Source organism: Pungitius pungitius, chromosome 16, assembly GCF_949316345.1.
Source record: "Pungitius pungitius chromosome 16, fPunPun2.1, whole genome shotgun sequence".
Lineage (NCBI taxonomy): Eukaryota > Metazoa > Chordata > Actinopteri > Perciformes > Gasterosteidae > Pungitius > Pungitius pungitius.
Window position 1 is genome coordinate 17,456,557 of NC_084915.1, and position 16,935 is coordinate 17,473,491.

A 16,935-nucleotide genomic window follows, 5' to 3' on the forward strand; every position below is an offset into this window, starting at 1 on the left:
CGGCGGTTCTGGTGTGTCGTGATGAACTGTGTGTGTGCCTCAGGGCGAGAAAGGGCTGCAGGCTGTGCAGGGGACCAAGCCGGCCATCATCACCGCCTCCAGACCCATCACCAAGATGATCGTCACCCAGCCCAAAGGCATGAGCTCCGGGTCGCAGGCCGCCGCCACCAAGATCATCCCCACCAAGATCGTCTACGGCCAGCAGGGCAAGACGCAGGTGAGGCTAGTCCAACCTTTTTGGCTTTTGACGTTTCTCTTCTCGGCGTTTTTCCACTCTGAAACATTTACCGCTGCGTTTCATTTCCTCAATCCATGCTGGTTAAACCACATTCAAATGGAGGTCACCATGTGACGGGCATCAGGTGGACATTCTCACGACCTTCTGACAGACCTCAAATACCACGAGGGCGATGACTTCTTCTCTCAGCGGGGGATCCATGACCTTTTTTTCTGGGGAAGTCGGATCAAGGCCTTTTTTAAAGAATAAAGTTTGAAATGAATAGAAAAACCTAAATTCTTCTGACGCCGTCTGGGGCTTTGCTTTGACCTTCCTTCTTCCTCGTTCACTTCCCCCAGTCAAGGGGGGGGGGGGGGGGGCTGCTGAGTGCTTCCCTAAAGGTCATCAACGCTCCGTCAGGTTCAAAGGTCTCCTCTCACAACCCGTCGCGTGATTCTGATTAATTATTAAATCGTTAACAAGAGGACATGAAGGAGGGAAACTCCTGACGCATCGGCTCCATTTGATGTGACTTGTTGTTGTGTATTTTAAAATAATAATGATTTTACTTATAAGCTTCGTGGGGGGGTTAATCCCATCATGCCGCTGCACACTTGATGTGTGCGGGAAAATAATGGGTCGTATCTATAATGAGAATGTTTTCATGAAACATTTTTTGGGATTTATTACAACCGCTCGTGGAACTTTCACTATCACACTCGGCCTGAATCCTATTTTTAGTCCCCGGGAGAGGAAGTTGAGGTCAGTGAGTCAGCCAGCGGTGAGGTACAATACACTACCAAAAGTACTTTGTTCAACATCAGTAAAACCACAAAATCACGCCCCCTGCAGCACCAACCTCAAGCTCACGCATCCATGAGCGGCTGACAGAAACACGCCGTCGTTATGGCGTCGTTATGGCGTCGTTGTGGCCGTTGACTGGCATCAGTGTCCTGGTGTCTCGTATGAAACGCAGACGTCCCTCCGTGGTCGTGCGGCGCCCGCAGTCTGGACGGGAAGCTCGCCCTCACGGGGTTCTGCGCTCCTCTGGTCTCCCTCCAGGTCCTCATCAAGCCCAAGCCGGTCTTCCAGGCGGCGGTGGTGAGCGAGCAGACGCGGCAGCTGGTCACCGAGGCGCTGCAGCACGTGACCCGCTCGGCCGAACTGGTGCCGGGTCCGGCCTCGGGCCCGGACGGGTCCGCCAAGGACGACTGCGGGGGCGCCGCGGGCGAGGCGCCGCACAGCAGCGCTCAAGGTGAACCCCCCCCCCCCCCCCCCCCCCCCCGTGTTCCGTCACGTAGAGACGATGAACCGTGAAAATGACCCATGCCCCCCCCCCCGCGCCTCCTTAGAGCCTCAGCCTGCGGTGCACGTGGTGTCCTCCAGAGAGCATGATTGGACCGAGCAGGAGATATCGGTGGAGTCCGGTCCGACGATCATCTACCAGGAAGTGCCAGGTGGGGAATCCCAGTCCGCTACGTCCACCATCAAAGCCCTGCTGGAGCTCCAGCAGACAACAGGTGAGCCTTCATGTCACACGCAGAGACAGTAGACGGGGGGGGGGCTGGACCACATGTACACGCCCTGACTACAGCAGACGAAGAAGACTGCTTCATGGAAAGTGATGCCCACAGGGATCCTTTGTTCCTGCCTCAATAAGCGCTTTGTGCTCCGAACCTGTGGAACGGGTAGATTATTAGACAGGAAGTGAGACAGATTACCACGCGTTATCTGAAGGTGAGAGCAATTCATTGTTCAGCGACGTACCTTTTTTTTTTTTTAAACCTCCACTTCCAGGGACCTTCCCCCCTTCTGCTGATTGTAAATTCCCGAAACGAGAAGATCAGAGCAGATCCTCTTATTAACTGCAGTATTTCACAATGTACCTATGTATTGTTTACTATTAATTTACCTCCACCAGGGCTTTGGTTGAACACTTTATTTGATCATATTTGAATAAGCCTCGCCATTTCAGGTGTGAAACAGTAGATACGAGGATTCCATATCTGTAAAAACCCGGATTTAACCGTGACACCGTTGTCCCGCACTCGTCGGCAGTGAAGGAGAAGGCGGAGTCCAAACCCAGAGCGCACACCATCGACCTGAGCCAGATGGCCGTGCCCCTGCAGCTGGCCCACGAGAAGAAGCCCGGCCCGGAGCCCCCGAGGCCCTCCGCCTCCGAGGCTGAAGCCACCGCGCAGTGCGTCCCGGCAGGTACGACGCGCCGCGCGACCCTCGGGTTCAGAGCGGCGGCAAACCTCACAATGTGGAGCACATGTTCTCCTCCGTGGTTTGTTGACGGGAGTCAAGGTGCTCCTCGACATCTTAACAACGCTCACCTGTCAACCCCCCCCCCCCCCCCGACAGGTAAAGTGAGCGGCAGAGTGGGAGCGGCCTCCGAGGACGACACCGTGGTCATGTCCTCCAGCCAGCTGCTGGGGAAGCAATACAAAATCACCAGCCAGGTTACCGTGGTGACCAAACCGGCTGCTGCTGCTGCGCCCGTCGTCACCGCCGCGGCTTCGCACGGCAGCCACGCGGTGAGCACACTGGTCTGTTGCCGTGGAAACTCGGGTGGATTTGAGGGGAGAACAAGCCCAGTGGGTGGTGTGAAATACAACGATAGAGAGCGTGCAGAACAGTGATGTCGGCTTGTCCACTTGTGGTTCTGGTCCGGATAGTAAATCATCCCCATTGAACCGAGCAGGTAGTTTCTGGGATTCTTCTCCCCGTGTTTGGAGACTCGAGACAACGGAGAGTGGAAGTGAGTTTGTGCGACAGCCTCGAACAATGCGTTCTGTGAGCGCCCCAAACCACTCGGGATAATCCAGAGAGCAATGGAAACTGTTGTCATGGGAACCCATTGGGGAACTTGGTCAAAATGACTAATTTGTTATCGATAACAACACGCCCCCTCCTCGTGATGACGTCTCTGACTCGCCTCCTCTTTGTTTCAGCCCTCCGGCGGCCACGCCAAACCCGACGCCGCGTTGGAGGTGGGCGAGCTGGAGGGCGACACCCTGGACCCCCAAACGGGCTTGTTTTACCGCTCCAGCCAAGCGGCTTCGGACCCCGCCAAGCAGAGCGCTCCGCCGCCGCCTCCCTCCAGTCAGGCCGAGGCGGAGCAGAGCCGGCTCGCCGCCGCCGCCCCCGCCCCCGCCCAGCCGCCGCCGCCCCCGCCGCCACAGCTGCTTAGCAAACCTCAAATCAGCCAGCCCTCGTCCTCGTCCTCCTTCCCCGCCTCCCTCCCTCTGGTGAAGAAACTCCCGAAGCTGCGGGAGCAGAATCCGCCCAAACCCACGGCGCCGACCCTGAGCCCCAAAGACAGGCCCCCGCTGACCCCGCAGCTGCCGAAGCTCCAGCAAGCGCCGACGTCCCACCACAGACCCCTGCACACCCCCATGTCCCACCCCCCCCCGCTGCAGGCGCACCACCCCGTCGGCACGGACAAGTCCGCCTCCAGCCAGGTGAGTAGGGAAGCCACTCGGGGGGCCTTTGTCGGGTGGGTTAAGTCCCGCCCCTTTGAAGGGGGGGTGGGGGGGGGGGGCGTTGAGCAACGATAATCTAAAAGAGTCTGTGACCTAAGCAGGACGTCACCACTGCTTACACTAAATGATCAATGACTTGTGACCGAGGGAAGGTTCCTCAATTTCTGTCTGCTCGTTTTCCCCGTCGTCAGCAGCCAATCATCACGCAGAGCGCCACCGTCACCAAGATCACCTTCGGCGGCTCCCACCACCCGTCGCAGGTGTTCAGCGGCAGCGCCGAGGCGGCTGCCAAGCTGATCCCGGAGTCCGGCGGCGGGCCCCCGGGGGACAAGCCCTCCGTGTCGGACATCCTGAAGATCTCCATGATGGAGGCGGAGATCGACCCCAGCACGGAGCCCATGGTGGTGGACTCCTCCAGCGACCGCGGCCCTCTGGGAAAGGCCGCGCCGGGCACCCTGGACTCGGGCCAGTTCATCAGTAGCTCCGGGACCAGCATGCATCACTCCCACGCCAAGGCCCAGCCGTTCGGCTGCAGGCCGGCTGTCACCGCGCAGAGGAGCAAAGAAGACCTGGAGGTCATTGAGGTGAGATGCGTATGGCTGAATAATCCGTCACAAATCACTTTGGTGGGTGTTCAAATGGGGCCTTTAATGGCAGAAGGTGCTCTTTGTTACCTTGTATTGACCGACATGTGACTAACGCGCGCAGGTGATTCCTCAGTTTTCCATCCTGCCGGACTCCAGCCAGTCCAACGTGGTGGTGGAGCCCAGCGGCTTCCTGGAGATCACCAACTACACCAGCCAGCAGCTGGAGGAGGACAGCCCCATGGAGCAGGAGGTGGACAGCAGCAACGACGAGGCCACGGCGGCCAGCCCCCCCGACCGACCATAGACACACCCCCCCCCCCCCCCCACCCACCACATTTAGTGTACAAAGCCTGACGGACATGTGAAGGTTTGCCCCCAACAGGACGAAGCGTATTCCTTCCAACAGTAAAGTCTCGTATGAAGTTTCCTGAGGAGAGAACAAAGCTGCGAGGAAGAAACACGCGTTTCACTGCTCAATGTAAAAAAATAAAAAATAAATGTACCTGTTTTTTGTAAGATGTGTTCTGCAGTTAAAATGTTGCTGTGAGGATTTCCCTGAGTGTGCATTTGCTTCTGCGTAGTGTGTTTTTAAACTAAGCATTTCATTTTATACCTTTTAAAAACTAGATGACTGGTTGAGGAAAAAAATAATTTAATCTGCCCAATAAATCATCTGAGTAGTTTAAACCTCAGTTTATACAGTTTTATTGGTTGCAAACTAAATCATCTTTTTGGATGAATGAGGATTACGTCATTCAGAGTAATAAATCTTGGTTTACACAAACCATCATAGTTAATTATGGCTCCTTATTAAAAACTAAACCCTAACAAAGAAGACAGATGTTTATGTAAAATTAAAGTAATTTTTACTTTAACTTGTTTTCTCCTTTTAGTGTCAGATTTATTCAAATCGATTGCAGGATCTTCCCCTCCTTCAGGACTCAAAAACCATTTTCTACTGAATTTGCTGTTGTGAGGTGACTCAGCACAAAGATAGAAGCCGTTTCTCAAAAGGAGAATGGAAGGGACTCAGCAGCTGACTCCATGACGTCACCACGTCAGCTGGTCCAACTAATGGTTTCCACACAGTTGTTGACGTATTTTTACTACCACGCTTTTGTTCCGTTTTCATTTCTAATAAAGTGCGTGCGTGTGTGCGTGTGTAATAACGCACACTGATAAGACAACAACACGCCCACTGGATTCAGACACGCAAAACAACTGGGTCAAAAGTCACGACAAGTCTGCTGCGACGGGTTCTCGGCAAAGTGGGCGGGGCCAGTCACATCCGGGCATGTTAGCAGTAAAAAACAGATTTTATTGTGCTGCGAGCCACTAAATGACGCCCAAAAAAATAATCATGGTGGCTCCTACTTTTGAATATAAAATCATGTATTGCATTATAATTTTATTGGCCGCTTTGCACATGTAGAAGCCTCAAGCCCCCCCCCCCCCCCCCTCCTGTTGAAAGTGATCCGCTGGGCCCCTGGGGGCCCCTGATTGGTCAAGCACCACCTCCAAAATGTGGCTCTGTTTAGGACTTCTAGGAGCCTGCTGAGTTACGTCCAGTTCAACAGTCATACTGGGAAATGAAGTTCCACCAAAGCAGAGTTTTATTGATAAATGTCACAATAAACATAAATAATCATCACAGGTGGCATCTTGTGTTTGTTAGTCGATAAAGACGTTCTACATTTACGTTCTTCTCTGAGATGAAACCTTTCAACAAGTCGTGGAATGTCCCCAAAAGTCCAGCTGCTTTTTACCGACGACATTCAACAGAGTGTGTTTAGGTGTCTTTAGGTGTTGTTTAAGTGTCTTTAGGTGTGTTTAGGTGTTGTTTAAGTGTCTTTAGGTGTTGTTTAGGTGTTGTTTAAGTGTCTTTAGGTGTCTTTAGGTGTTGTTTAAGTGTCTTTAGGTGTATTTAGGTGTTGTTTAAGTGTCTTTAAACAACACCTAAACACACCCAAAGACACTAAAACAACACCTAAAGACACTTAAACAACACCCAAAGACACTTAAACCACATTTAAGTGTTTTAGGTGTTGTTTAAGTGTCTTTGGGTGTTGTTTTAGTGTCTTTGGGTGTTGTTTTAGTGTCTTTGGGTGTGTTCATGCGCTCCGTTCCTGTTGTTGTCGATCATCAGAGTTTACAGGCGCGTGAGTTCCCTCTGACTTTTCTCTCCTTCATCACGTGGGCCACAGCAGCATTCCTTCACCTCTAGTTTTCCTTAATTTCCTCTTCCTGCTTTTCTTTCAGGCTCCGGTTCCTCCTGCATTCGACATCACAACTATTTCCAACCAGTGAAACCACCAGGAGGTAAATCTCATCTGCCGCCTGCGTGCGTTTGATGTTTCACAGGCGTTGTTCTTAAAAAGCCACACTGGGATGTAATTTAACCCTCTGCGAGGAAGCCGAGAGTCCGGTGGGTCATCGCGGGTCATCACGGGTCATCGTGGGTCATCACGGGTCATCAGGGGTCATCACGGGTCATCAGGGGTCATCGTGGGTCATCGTGGATCGAGTACAAGGCCTCAGACTTTAAAGAGATGCATGAGATCTGTACTTCATTCACTCCGAAGTGAATGCACAGAAGTGAACCCTCACACGCGTCAGCCCGCACCGTGATGGGAGGAGTCAGAGGAAAACGTGTCCTCTGGGGAGCACGAATGTCTCCACAAAAGCTGGAGAGAATCCACCCAATGTTGCCTGAGGTGCTTCAGACGGCGTTGAACCCTCATCGTTCGTGAGTCACAGCAGGCACCGCTGACGTAAACGCGATAGCAGCGATTCACTCCTCTTTCCATCTGGTTTCAGTCAGGAAATCGTTTTTTTTGGGAGGGGGGGGGGGGGGGGGGTCTGTGCCTCGCTCCGTGATCTCCGGCCTCACCGGCCGGCAAACTGGGAGCCTCCCATTACTCATCCCAGTGCTCCCACACAGCGCTCGCTTTCCCCCGTTAACCGCCGAGCATCATGGGAAAGGTCAGAGGCCACGAGCGCGTGTTTCATGTTCATCACACATTAAACTCTCAGCTGTTGTTGTTGTTGTTGTTCCCTCGGGGGGGGGGGGGGGGGGGAGCTGCAGCTGTCGTGCGTTGGGTGTGAAGGGAAGAGAACACACACTCACACACTCACACACACACACACACACGCACAAACACACAAACACACACACACACACGCACAAACACACAAACACACACACGCACGCTGCTGCGTGGCGATAATTACTCGACTCGCTTTGAGGAGGAACGTCGTGCTCGAGGGTCCAGGTGGGTTCAGTTTGCTTCACGCGGCGGTGAGGTGACGCCACGCGTCCTGCTCCATGCTGATAACTTCATTTATTGATCGTGATCACATGGACCTGAGGATCAACAGACCAGTTGACCTCTGGGCCTCGATTCACAAAGTAAACACAACGTTGAATTGATTCATTTCCATTTTCAAAAGTGATTTCTTGAGTCCGTTTATCTTTTTTTTTTAATCCTCAAATGGAAAAAACCACAACGTTTCACAAACACATGAGGAATCTCCTGTTTGTCTCTGTTCTCACTTTCCTTCTCCCGCTATGATGAAGCCTCGGCGTGTAAAACCCACGGCGTCTGATCTCAGATGAAGTCCAGCTCGTCACGCAGGTTCGTGACTCAGTGCGCCGTCACACGGGAGGGAAAAGTGGCCGAGGTCTGCTTCCAGTCACGAGGCCCAGATGCTTCCCGGAGGCCTCGGATTCCATCTCGGCTCATCTCGTAAACAAAAGCCTTTGAAAGGAAATCACCTCTTTTGGGGGGAGGGGGAGGAGGTGGGGGGGGGGGGGGGGACTGGTTGGTAACGAGGACTCCACTTTGTTTATGTTCCAATCTTTTGCCCACGTAGGCAGACAGGAAGTGATCCTCCCTCCGCTTCCCCCTTTGCCCCCCAGACCCCCCCCCCCCCTCCTCCCAGCAAAATAAGTGAAGTGAGTGCAGTCGTCTAATTTGATCTTCCTGGAAGCACGAGTCGGATTTAGAGGAGCTTCGTCAAACAGGAGATTCACGGAAAAAACAAATGTTACAAAAAGCGCCTCCGTCTCGATTGTCGTTCATGTCACAAAGCGGTTTTCATCTCGTAGGTCATACGTCTGTTTAACAGTCCAAAGTCCAAAGTGCGGAAGAACCTTCCGATAGAAAGGGTTCGTCCCTCCGAGTTCCCCTCGCCGAGGTCACCTGGAAGCAGCTGCAGTCGTTCACTTAAGCAAACACTGAAGTCTAGACGGCTCCAGATACACATAGTTTCCATTATTCTGTTTGACTTCTGTTAGAACGAGAGCTGATTCACAGCTGAATAAAATAAATAAACATGCTCCGTCTCCTCCAGCCTGAAGTGCATCCCAACAAACACAGCGAAAGGAACCAAACTTCATTCGGAACTCAAGCAAATACACGGCGTGGACTTCTTCAGGGTTCAAGTCAAACAGCATCTTCTTCTTCTCCACCACGTCCACGGTAGTGGTAACACCCGGGCGGGGGGGGGGGGGGGGGGACACGTCGATGTCAGAGGGAGACGTTAAAAATCTCACAAATATATTATTTAAAAACAGAAATAAAAGCCTGTATCTGTAACGCTGTATGTTACATAAACCATAAACGGATTTAAATATTATGAAAAAATAAAATGAGTCTGTGCAATAATCACAGGACAAACATTAGAAAATAACAGTTTATTCTCATATAGTTAAGTGCTACTGGTTTTTGCCCAATACTTTAAGTGGCAGAGCAAAACAATCATATATTATGAGCAGAATAATAATGTGAAAAGAAATGGTTTACAAGTATTTAAACATAAAATATTGTGTTTACGTGTAGAAAATGGCTTCATTTGGTACAAAGTGTGGCAAAAAAATGTACGCTGTATTAAATTGTGGCACACTACATTTATTATTTCATTTATTCCAAAAATAAACAGCACGTATACTAAACTTCTATGTCAGAGTTTCACAGTTATTCATTTCAGTGTTCAGCCCAGTGTTCAGCGTCTCGTGTCGAGTAATAGATGTTCCGTATTGCACCACAGGCCGGGGATCCATGCAGAACACACACTGTTCTATCCAGCGCTGATGTTAAGGTAACACAACTATCCTTTAGTGTTGAAACAATCACAGAAAAAGACACAATCACACAAATCAGACGGGATTTAAAGTGCAAACCACATTAAAAAAGGGTGAAGTGTCGGATTGCTTTGTAAAAACTCATTTTGGCGCCAAACAGATAGATACATAAATAGGTATTCATGTAGATACACACACGTGTACTTCATTGAGCATACTTCATGAACGGAGCCTTTGGTTTCCTGACCCTTTGTAGTGTTTCCATCCTTCTACTCTCAGCTTTAAGAGGAGACACCGGACTTTGAGTCACCTTCTTCTCCGTCTGCATCGCTTTCATCGACAGTTTGAACAACAGTTCAATATCAAGATAGAAAATATGCTCTGATTAACCCTCTTAAAATCTGTTAACTTTAAAGCTGCAGTTCCTAAAGTGACCACTAGGTGCGAAACGCGTCAAACTTTTCAAACACATGTGAAAAGTGTTTTTCGTTCCGTTCAAAGCACAGAATGGCAGGTGTCTTCAGTGGCAGCTGATGCTGGCAGTGACCTAAAGACCAGGGCAATAAATAGTCCCTTCACGCGTCCATTTTTAGGGGCGTGGCGTTAAGCGTTGAAGCTCCGGTGCTGCGGTTTCCTGGCCTGCAAACATTTAACCAGCAGCACCGACGCGACCACGACGACCAGCGCTATCACCGCCACGGCGATCGCGTAGTACCGGACCCCCGACGTGTGGCACATGTCCCAGGTCACCTTCTCGATGTTGACCGGCTCCGAGTACTCCTCGTGGACGCAGGTGGCGGTCTCGATGTCGGGGACGACCACGGCCGAGTTCTGCACCATTTGCAGGAGGTCGAGGTTGCTGCAGCAGCTCAGGGGGTTGGAGCCCATGTAGAGGGTCTTCAGCGAGTGCTCCAGGGCGAGCATGGTGCTGTACTCCAGGGTGACCAGGTGGTTGTTCTGCAGGTTCAGGGACTCAATGGAGGAGTCTCTGTTCCAGGCGGGCACAGCGGTCAGCTGGTTGGTGGACAGGTCGATGTGCTTGAGACTCGTCAGCGACGACAGGTCCGTACTCAGACTCGAGATGTTGTTCTCCCTCAGGAGCAGGTGGACCAGGGAGCGCTCCAGACCGAGGAGGGAGTCTCGGTCCATGTCCAAGCCCGGGTTCAGGGACAGGTCCAGCGACTTCAGAGGGCTGCCGGCGAACGCGTCGGCAGGCAGGGTCCTCAGCTGGTTGTCAGACAGGTCCAGGATCTCCAAGGTCGGCACAGAGGAAAAGGAGACGCAACCCGGAGCGTCCTGCCGCTCTCGGTCCGAGGAGCAGATTTCGAGATTGTTCTGCCGAAGCTGCAGGTGTTTGATGCTCGGGAGTTGTCGAAACACGCCGTGGTCCAGGGTGGCGAGGTCGTTTCCACGGAGGACGAGCTCCTCCAGCGACTGCAGAGTGTTTTCCCCGAACGTCAGGCTGCGCAGCGAGTTGTAGCCGAGGTTGATGGTCTTCACCGTCCGCAGGAAGCGCTCGTCGGCGATGGAGAACGAGCTGATGCAGTTATTGCTCACGTTCAGGACCTCCAGGGAGCCCATGCAGTGAAAGAAGCACTCGGGTAAGCTTTTGAGGTGGTTGTAACTCATGTCCAGGTATCTCAGGTGATAGAGAAAGGTCTTTTCATCAGGAGTCCCCGTGTCGTTGACGCTCTGGAGCCGGTTTCGTGAGACGTCCAGGTGCTCCAGCCTGTTATTCCTGGGCAGCAGAGGAAAGGAGGACATTTTGTTTTCACTCAGATCCAGCGAGAGGAGACGATAGTGATCCGTCGATGTGACGCTCTGGAAAAGCTCCACGCTGTTCTTGCTGAGGTTGAGCACCTTCAGGTTGCAGAGGTTGAAGTCTGTGATGCAGGTGATGGAGTTCTTGGACAGATCGAGTTCCGTCAGATTGCTCAGGGAGTCGAAAGCGCCGCCTTCGATCTCCAGGATGACGTTGTTGTGGAGGCCGATTTTTTTCAGCCTCGGCGATCCGCCGAAGGCGCTTTGCGCTATTTTGGTGATGCTGTTGCCGTTCAGAGAGAGGACCTCCAGCGAGGGAGAATCCGCCAGGAAGTAGTCGGTCATCCCGGTGTACAGCTGGTTGCTCGACAGGTCCAGCGTCTCCACGGACGTGAGGGGCCCCAGGCTCACTTTGGAGAGGGCGAGAACATGCAGGTGATTCCTGGACAGGTCCAAGACCTTCAGGTCGGCCATGTCCGTGAAGAGCCCCGGCTGGATGAAGTGGATCTCGTTGGAGCGGAGGTTCAGGCGCCGGAGGCCGCTGTGGAACGCCAGAGTCTCCCGGGTGAGGTTCTGCACGTGGTTACGAGAGAGGTCCAGCGTCTGGACGCCGGGGGGGAGGTCCAGCGGGGCGCTCCTCAGGCTCAGGTCGCTGCAAAACGCATCCGACTGGACCTGCGAAACGGAGAAAACAGAACACACGCCAGCGTGGTTTAACGCGAGGGAAACGCCGCCGGGACGCCCGGCAGTGACTCAGCGGATGCTGCAGGTGGCTTCCTGGGGCCCACGGCGTGCTCCTGGCAGCAGCGCGGCCCTCTGAGGTTTATCACGGCGAGGTACTCTAATGAGAAAAAATTACTTTCTCCCGTGAAACGTATCGACTGCTTTAATGACCCGATCTCTGGGCTCCAGACCCGACAGCATTCGTCATCTCCTCTTCTTTTACCCTCCTAGGTTCAAATGTTTAGGTTCTAAAGAGAAGTTTATAATGGAAACCACATGGAGAGAAATCCCTTCTGTCCAACAACAGCTCGTAAAACTCTCGGTCTCGCCTTTTCTCCCTGAGCATTTAGAGTACATCTACTGCATGGAGCTTCTCGCCATACCAGTGGCGTCCTGAAAGCGGCGTTGCTTACAGGCGTAAATGCGCTGATTCATAGTGAAGGGCGGAACACCGATCTACCACCACCTCATTAGAAGCTCTTCTACGTATTCGCTGGTCTCTCCTGAGAAAAGAAAATGCTCCAGAACGCGGGTCGCAGATCGCAGACAACAACCCCTCCCCATTCTTCTCCCAGAGAAGACAAATAAACCTTCCTCTGTCCAAATATTGAAGCCCGGAGGTCTGCCAGCACAGCTGGAATTAATAAACCAAACCGGCTGCTCCGGAGCTTTCAAATAAACTGCCGGCCTTTTTTTCTCTGGGATGATCCGAAAATACCTCCAGCACCTGATGGATCAGGGGCCTCATCCGCGTCGGGAGCAAAAGCAGATGAACGCATGAGTCACTGCTTCTCTGGCTGGAGATGTGAGGGGAAAGATGAAGGGGAACTGAGAAAGAAATCGGCTTTACTCACAACTTGGCAGGCCGGGAGGCGGCGGGGGGCCCGGGCGGACGCCGCCACGCAGGTGACCAACAGCGGGAAGAGCAGCTGGAAGGCGGCCATGACGCTGCATCGACGGCGGGGGAGAGGGAGAGACCAGATCAACAGTTAGAACCCTCGCCGCTGCAGGAAGCAAGACACCGGTGATATGACTCGAAAAGGGAAGGAAGCGGGAGGTGGGCCTACCTACCGAGACTCAAACCGGGGCTTTTCTGTGTCTATTTCAGTGCATTAAGCTGCAGGAAAGAGAACCAGTGACTAAGATAACGAGCGAGCAAAAGCCGCCAATTCGTTGTTATTCTCCGGGTGGGGGGGGGGAGAATCGAATTATTTGTTTTCTTTCGCCTCTGTGAGTCACCTCGTTACGTTAGTTCTGTGCCTCGTCATATTTTGCGTAAACCTGCTGAAATGTTTCTTGGTCTGCTCCTCTGGACCCAACAGAAGCAACGTGCGAGCTGCGATGGGGAAATCTTGTGGGAGTAGTTATGATCGCCGTGGAAACTGCCGATAAAGACGAGGCACCGTAGAGGTGAATTATCGGTTTAAAAACAAAGTTTCAGTTGAGGAGAATTCAGTTCAGTGTGTGAACTGTGAGCAGCTCTGTGGAGCCTCTGATTCAATGAAGATGTTCTTTCCTCTCATGTGACGAGAAAACAGAAACAGCATTCATTCGCTGCGACTGGAAAACATTTGGATTTGATTTCGATAATCAACAATAAGAAGCATTTAACTCAATTATTAATTTAACAAGCAACTGAAGAGGCGGCTTTAAGCGGACCGACCCGGCTTCTCTTTGTCGATGCCGAGCGTCCCAGAACCCTTTTACACATTTACAGCCAGTCAGAAAGATCCAAACTCTTCTCCTAAAGCTACGAACGAGAGTAATTTCCTTTAGTGGTTCCAATTTCATTTCAGAGGCAAATACTTAAATATTTCCACGCTGTGTAGACGTGTAGACGGGACCCCTGAGGTTTATCTGGTGACCCTCTGGAGGCCCCCGACCCAGAGGCTGGGAACCCCTGCACTAAACTAGTAGTAGTTAAAACCAGCTCAACAAAATGCTACTTACACGCTGATTTTATTTTGAAGGCGTCGTGATCTACGGACTGTTTACAAAGTGGTAGTTTACACACAACATGTGTACATTTACATTTTCAAAGTTAAGATTAGTCGAGTAAAAGTAGGAATAAGGTGAAAATACACAAGTTTACCCCAAACAGAAACTGCTCTCTACAAACCTCTCTACTTAAACAAAAGCATCTGAGACGTTCTTCCACCCCTGATGTTTGTCAGCATGCAAACCGAAAGGAGCCCAACAACTGGGGTCTTCATCCTCAGCCCCCCCCCGCCCCCCGCCCCTCCCCCCTCACTCACTCACGGATCGATGGTCACTGAAGAGCTGCTCTCAGCGAGGCTTCCCTCCACTCTGCGATGCTGCGGCTGCTGCCCGGCCATCACATCCTGTGAGAATATCCTGCACTCCCCCCCCCCCCCCCCCCATCACTCTCTGCTCAGGGAAATGCCTTATAAGGGGGGTTGGGAAGTCCAGTTTTATGCTTCACATTAAGATGAAGCAAACCCCCCCCCCCCCCCCCCCCATTCCCTCCCTTTCCTTTTCCCCACCCAAAAAGTGACTCTGCATTAATCAGAAGGTTAAATAGTTTGGATGTTCTCACACGCGTCTGAAGCTCCAAAAGCTCTGGGCTCAGATCCCAAAAAACAGCCTTTTATGGACACACGTGTACGAGAGAGAATCCGGATGTTCACCTCCATCGGATGGGAGACATTTGAAGACATGTCCTGTCCAGACCGTGGGACTGATCGGGGGGGGGGGGGGGGTCAACGTGTCCTTCTCCTCCGCGTCACCACACTGTGAATACATGAGTGACGGCCGGTTCACACGTCCACGCCCCCCCCCCCCCCCTTAAAGGACGTCTGCGCAGTGAGAGCCGTCCACGCCAAAGAAAATCCACTCTTATTTTGGCGGTACATTGAGCAGTTTGTCTACTTTGAAAAGCTGAATATTCTTTAGAAGTAGAACAGAGTCCTGTTTACACATCGTTTCACATTAACAGCTGGAGCCGGTTTAACTTTTATTATTTAGTCAACTTCTCATTGTCTTAAGTCCATTTATCCACTTAATCTGAGAGCAGGTTGATGACATGTTGGTGGTTCTCTTACAATAATTACTGCTGCATGTGTTATTATGCGTAATGTGTGGAACATACATATAGACATGGATTTAGTGACTATGCATCACTTCTAGTCGTGTGAAAACAGGAGAAAAGGCCTAAACGTCTTTGTGAAAAAGCGCAGAAGAAGAAGAAGAAGAGGAAGAAGTCTCACCTGGTCTCTTCTTCTGTGGTGTCTCGTTCGTTGTTATCAGCTTTCGTTTCAAGTTCATCATCCTTTTATCCTGTATTATTTTGCATCAGCGGTGTCATGTGTCACACACACACACACACACACACACACACACACACACACACACACACACACACACACACACACACACACACACACACACACGCAAACACCTTCCTTTAGGGGTTTATCCCTCTCATCTCCCGGGATTCCCGGCCGCTTTGTTTCCCTTTGGGGGGGGGGGGGAGGGGGGGGGTAGGGGGTTGTGGTTGGTCCTCTTTCTCTCTGTTTCAGATCAGATATCCGTTTCCTGGAAAGAGGACGACGCAGTGAGGTCCCAGCTGAGGGCCTCCTGCTGCCTCCTGCTGCTCAGGTTCGCTCGGTGCAGCGCTGCGACCACAGAAGAAGAAGAAGAAGAAGAAGAAGAAGAAGAAGAAGAAGAAGAAGAAGAAGAAAAAAAGACACGAGACGGTCCAGAGGACAAAAAGAGAAATAAATTAAGAGATAAAGACCAAAGGCCCACTGCTTACGGTGGACGGGAGTCCTCTTCTGGCCGCGAAGTGGGACGAGGACAGGTGTGCTCGTTGCAAATAGACGGGTCATGTGACCCGAGCCACAAACACACACTTATGAAACATGAACGCTGACTCAACAACATTCACCAATATATCTGTTAAAAGATGTATGTGAAGCTAATAAAGAAATAAAATAAGAAGAACAGCACTGGTAAAAGATCACCATGAAGGCAAAGATATTTACATTCATAAAGATACTTGGAGAGATAGTGAATATCTGAGTACTACAGTAAACATGACAAAGATGGAAACATGGTGTTTCCTCTTGAAATACATATCAGAAATACTTCAAACTAGTCTGATCAACATGTACAAACACATCAATCTATGGTACAATATATTCCTCTCAATCCTATTATTATACTTTATTACACCAAACTTAATTATTAACATTAACGGTTGTCATTAAGAAACAGTGAACATAACACTACACTACATAATTATGATTTAATAGCTGTATGTTTGTGTCTTCATCTTATTTCAGGAGACTGAATCAAAGTGTGGTGAGAACATAATAATCAGAACAAACACATTTAATTGGCCAGGAATAAGTTTTATATAAAATTTGAACAGTGGATACAGAGGCGATATTATGTGTATAAAAAAATACATACAATAAAAGGAAAATAAATGAATCTTATTTTGTTTCTATTTTGTCAGCAGGTGTTCAAGTTAGCTGATGAAATGTAAAAGGCACTAAATGTACAACATTCCAGTTTTAATGATGCTAAACAGAGAGAGGCCAAGGTCACTCGGAGATGAACAAAAAAATACAAAAAACAAAAATCACAGGGGATTTGTTTGTCTTTGATTTGCAAGACGTAGTGCAGCATTTACAAACAATCTCAAATAACACACAACTATTTACCATCGAGGATCACCAAGCACGTTAAGACTCGTCACGAGAGCCTCGCGACCAAAAACCCGCCAAAACGCAGAGCGTGCTAAGCTCCGCCCCCCGATCACAAGTCTGTCATAATTTATAGTTTACATCACAATTTCTACAAACAGCACTAAAACACTGCAAGGCGTCCCCGATAAAGGAGCAAAGGGAGCAGCAGGAGAAGGTGTGTAAATAGGATGAGGAGGAGAAGATTTCATAGCTGCAGAGCACAGCTCACGTTCCCATTGGTCCAGTATTCAGGATTCAGTGAAAGGTCTCCTGCACTCTGGATTATTCCTCATGATATTTGGTCCAAAGAGGTTTGAGTAACGGACGTGTTGTGAACGCAGCGCACCAGAGAAGCGATGAGCTC

General features: G+C 50.8%; 2 protein-coding genes across 8 annotated transcripts in view; one reads left to right on the forward strand and one right to left on the reverse strand.

The window, feature by feature from the left end:
- emsy (EMSY transcriptional repressor, BRCA2 interacting) overlaps positions 1-4,808 on the forward strand; it is an 11,179-nt gene extending 6,371 nt beyond the window's left edge. For 2 of the 4 annotated variants that reach the window (XM_037467965.2, XM_037467968.2), the window contains 8 exons: positions 44-217; positions 1,280-1,472; positions 1,570-1,737; positions 2,276-2,431; positions 2,585-2,757; positions 3,175-3,684; positions 3,897-4,289; positions 4,414-4,808. In XM_037467965.2, coding sequence (XP_037323862.2) covers positions 44-217; positions 1,280-1,472; positions 1,570-1,737; positions 2,276-2,431; positions 2,585-2,757; positions 3,175-3,684; positions 3,897-4,289; positions 4,414-4,596 — 1,950 coding nt within the window. In that variant the 3' untranslated portion in view covers positions 4,597-4,808. The remainder of the gene's footprint in view (positions 1-43; positions 218-1,279; positions 1,473-1,569; positions 1,738-2,275; positions 2,432-2,584; positions 2,758-3,174; positions 3,685-3,896; positions 4,290-4,413) is intronic. The other 2 variants (XM_037467966.2, XM_037467967.2) reach the window with 2 other exon arrangements.
- A 4,175-nt stretch (positions 4,809-8,983) lies between these two features.
- On the reverse strand, positions 8,984-15,318 carry lrrc32 (leucine rich repeat containing 32). Of its 4 annotated transcripts, none has more exons than XM_037467981.2 (3): positions 15,087-15,318; positions 12,714-12,807; positions 8,984-11,811 (listed from the first exon to the last, which is right to left on the reverse strand). In XM_037467981.2, exons 2-3 carry the CDS (start codon positions 12,801-12,803, stop codon positions 9,979-9,981), a joined length of 1,923 nt encoding a protein of 640 aa, XP_037323878.2. In that variant the 5' UTR covers positions 12,804-12,807; positions 15,087-15,318; the 3' UTR covers positions 8,984-9,978. The 4 variants fall into 4 exon arrangements, with proteins under 4 accessions (XP_037323878.2, XP_037323879.2, XP_037323877.2 ...); XM_037467982.2 differs by lacking the exon at positions 15,087-15,318 and adding an exon at positions 14,115-14,228; XM_037467980.2 differs by lacking the exon at positions 15,087-15,318 and adding an exon at positions 14,119-14,206.
- Positions 15,319-16,935: the final 1,617 nt, after the last annotated feature.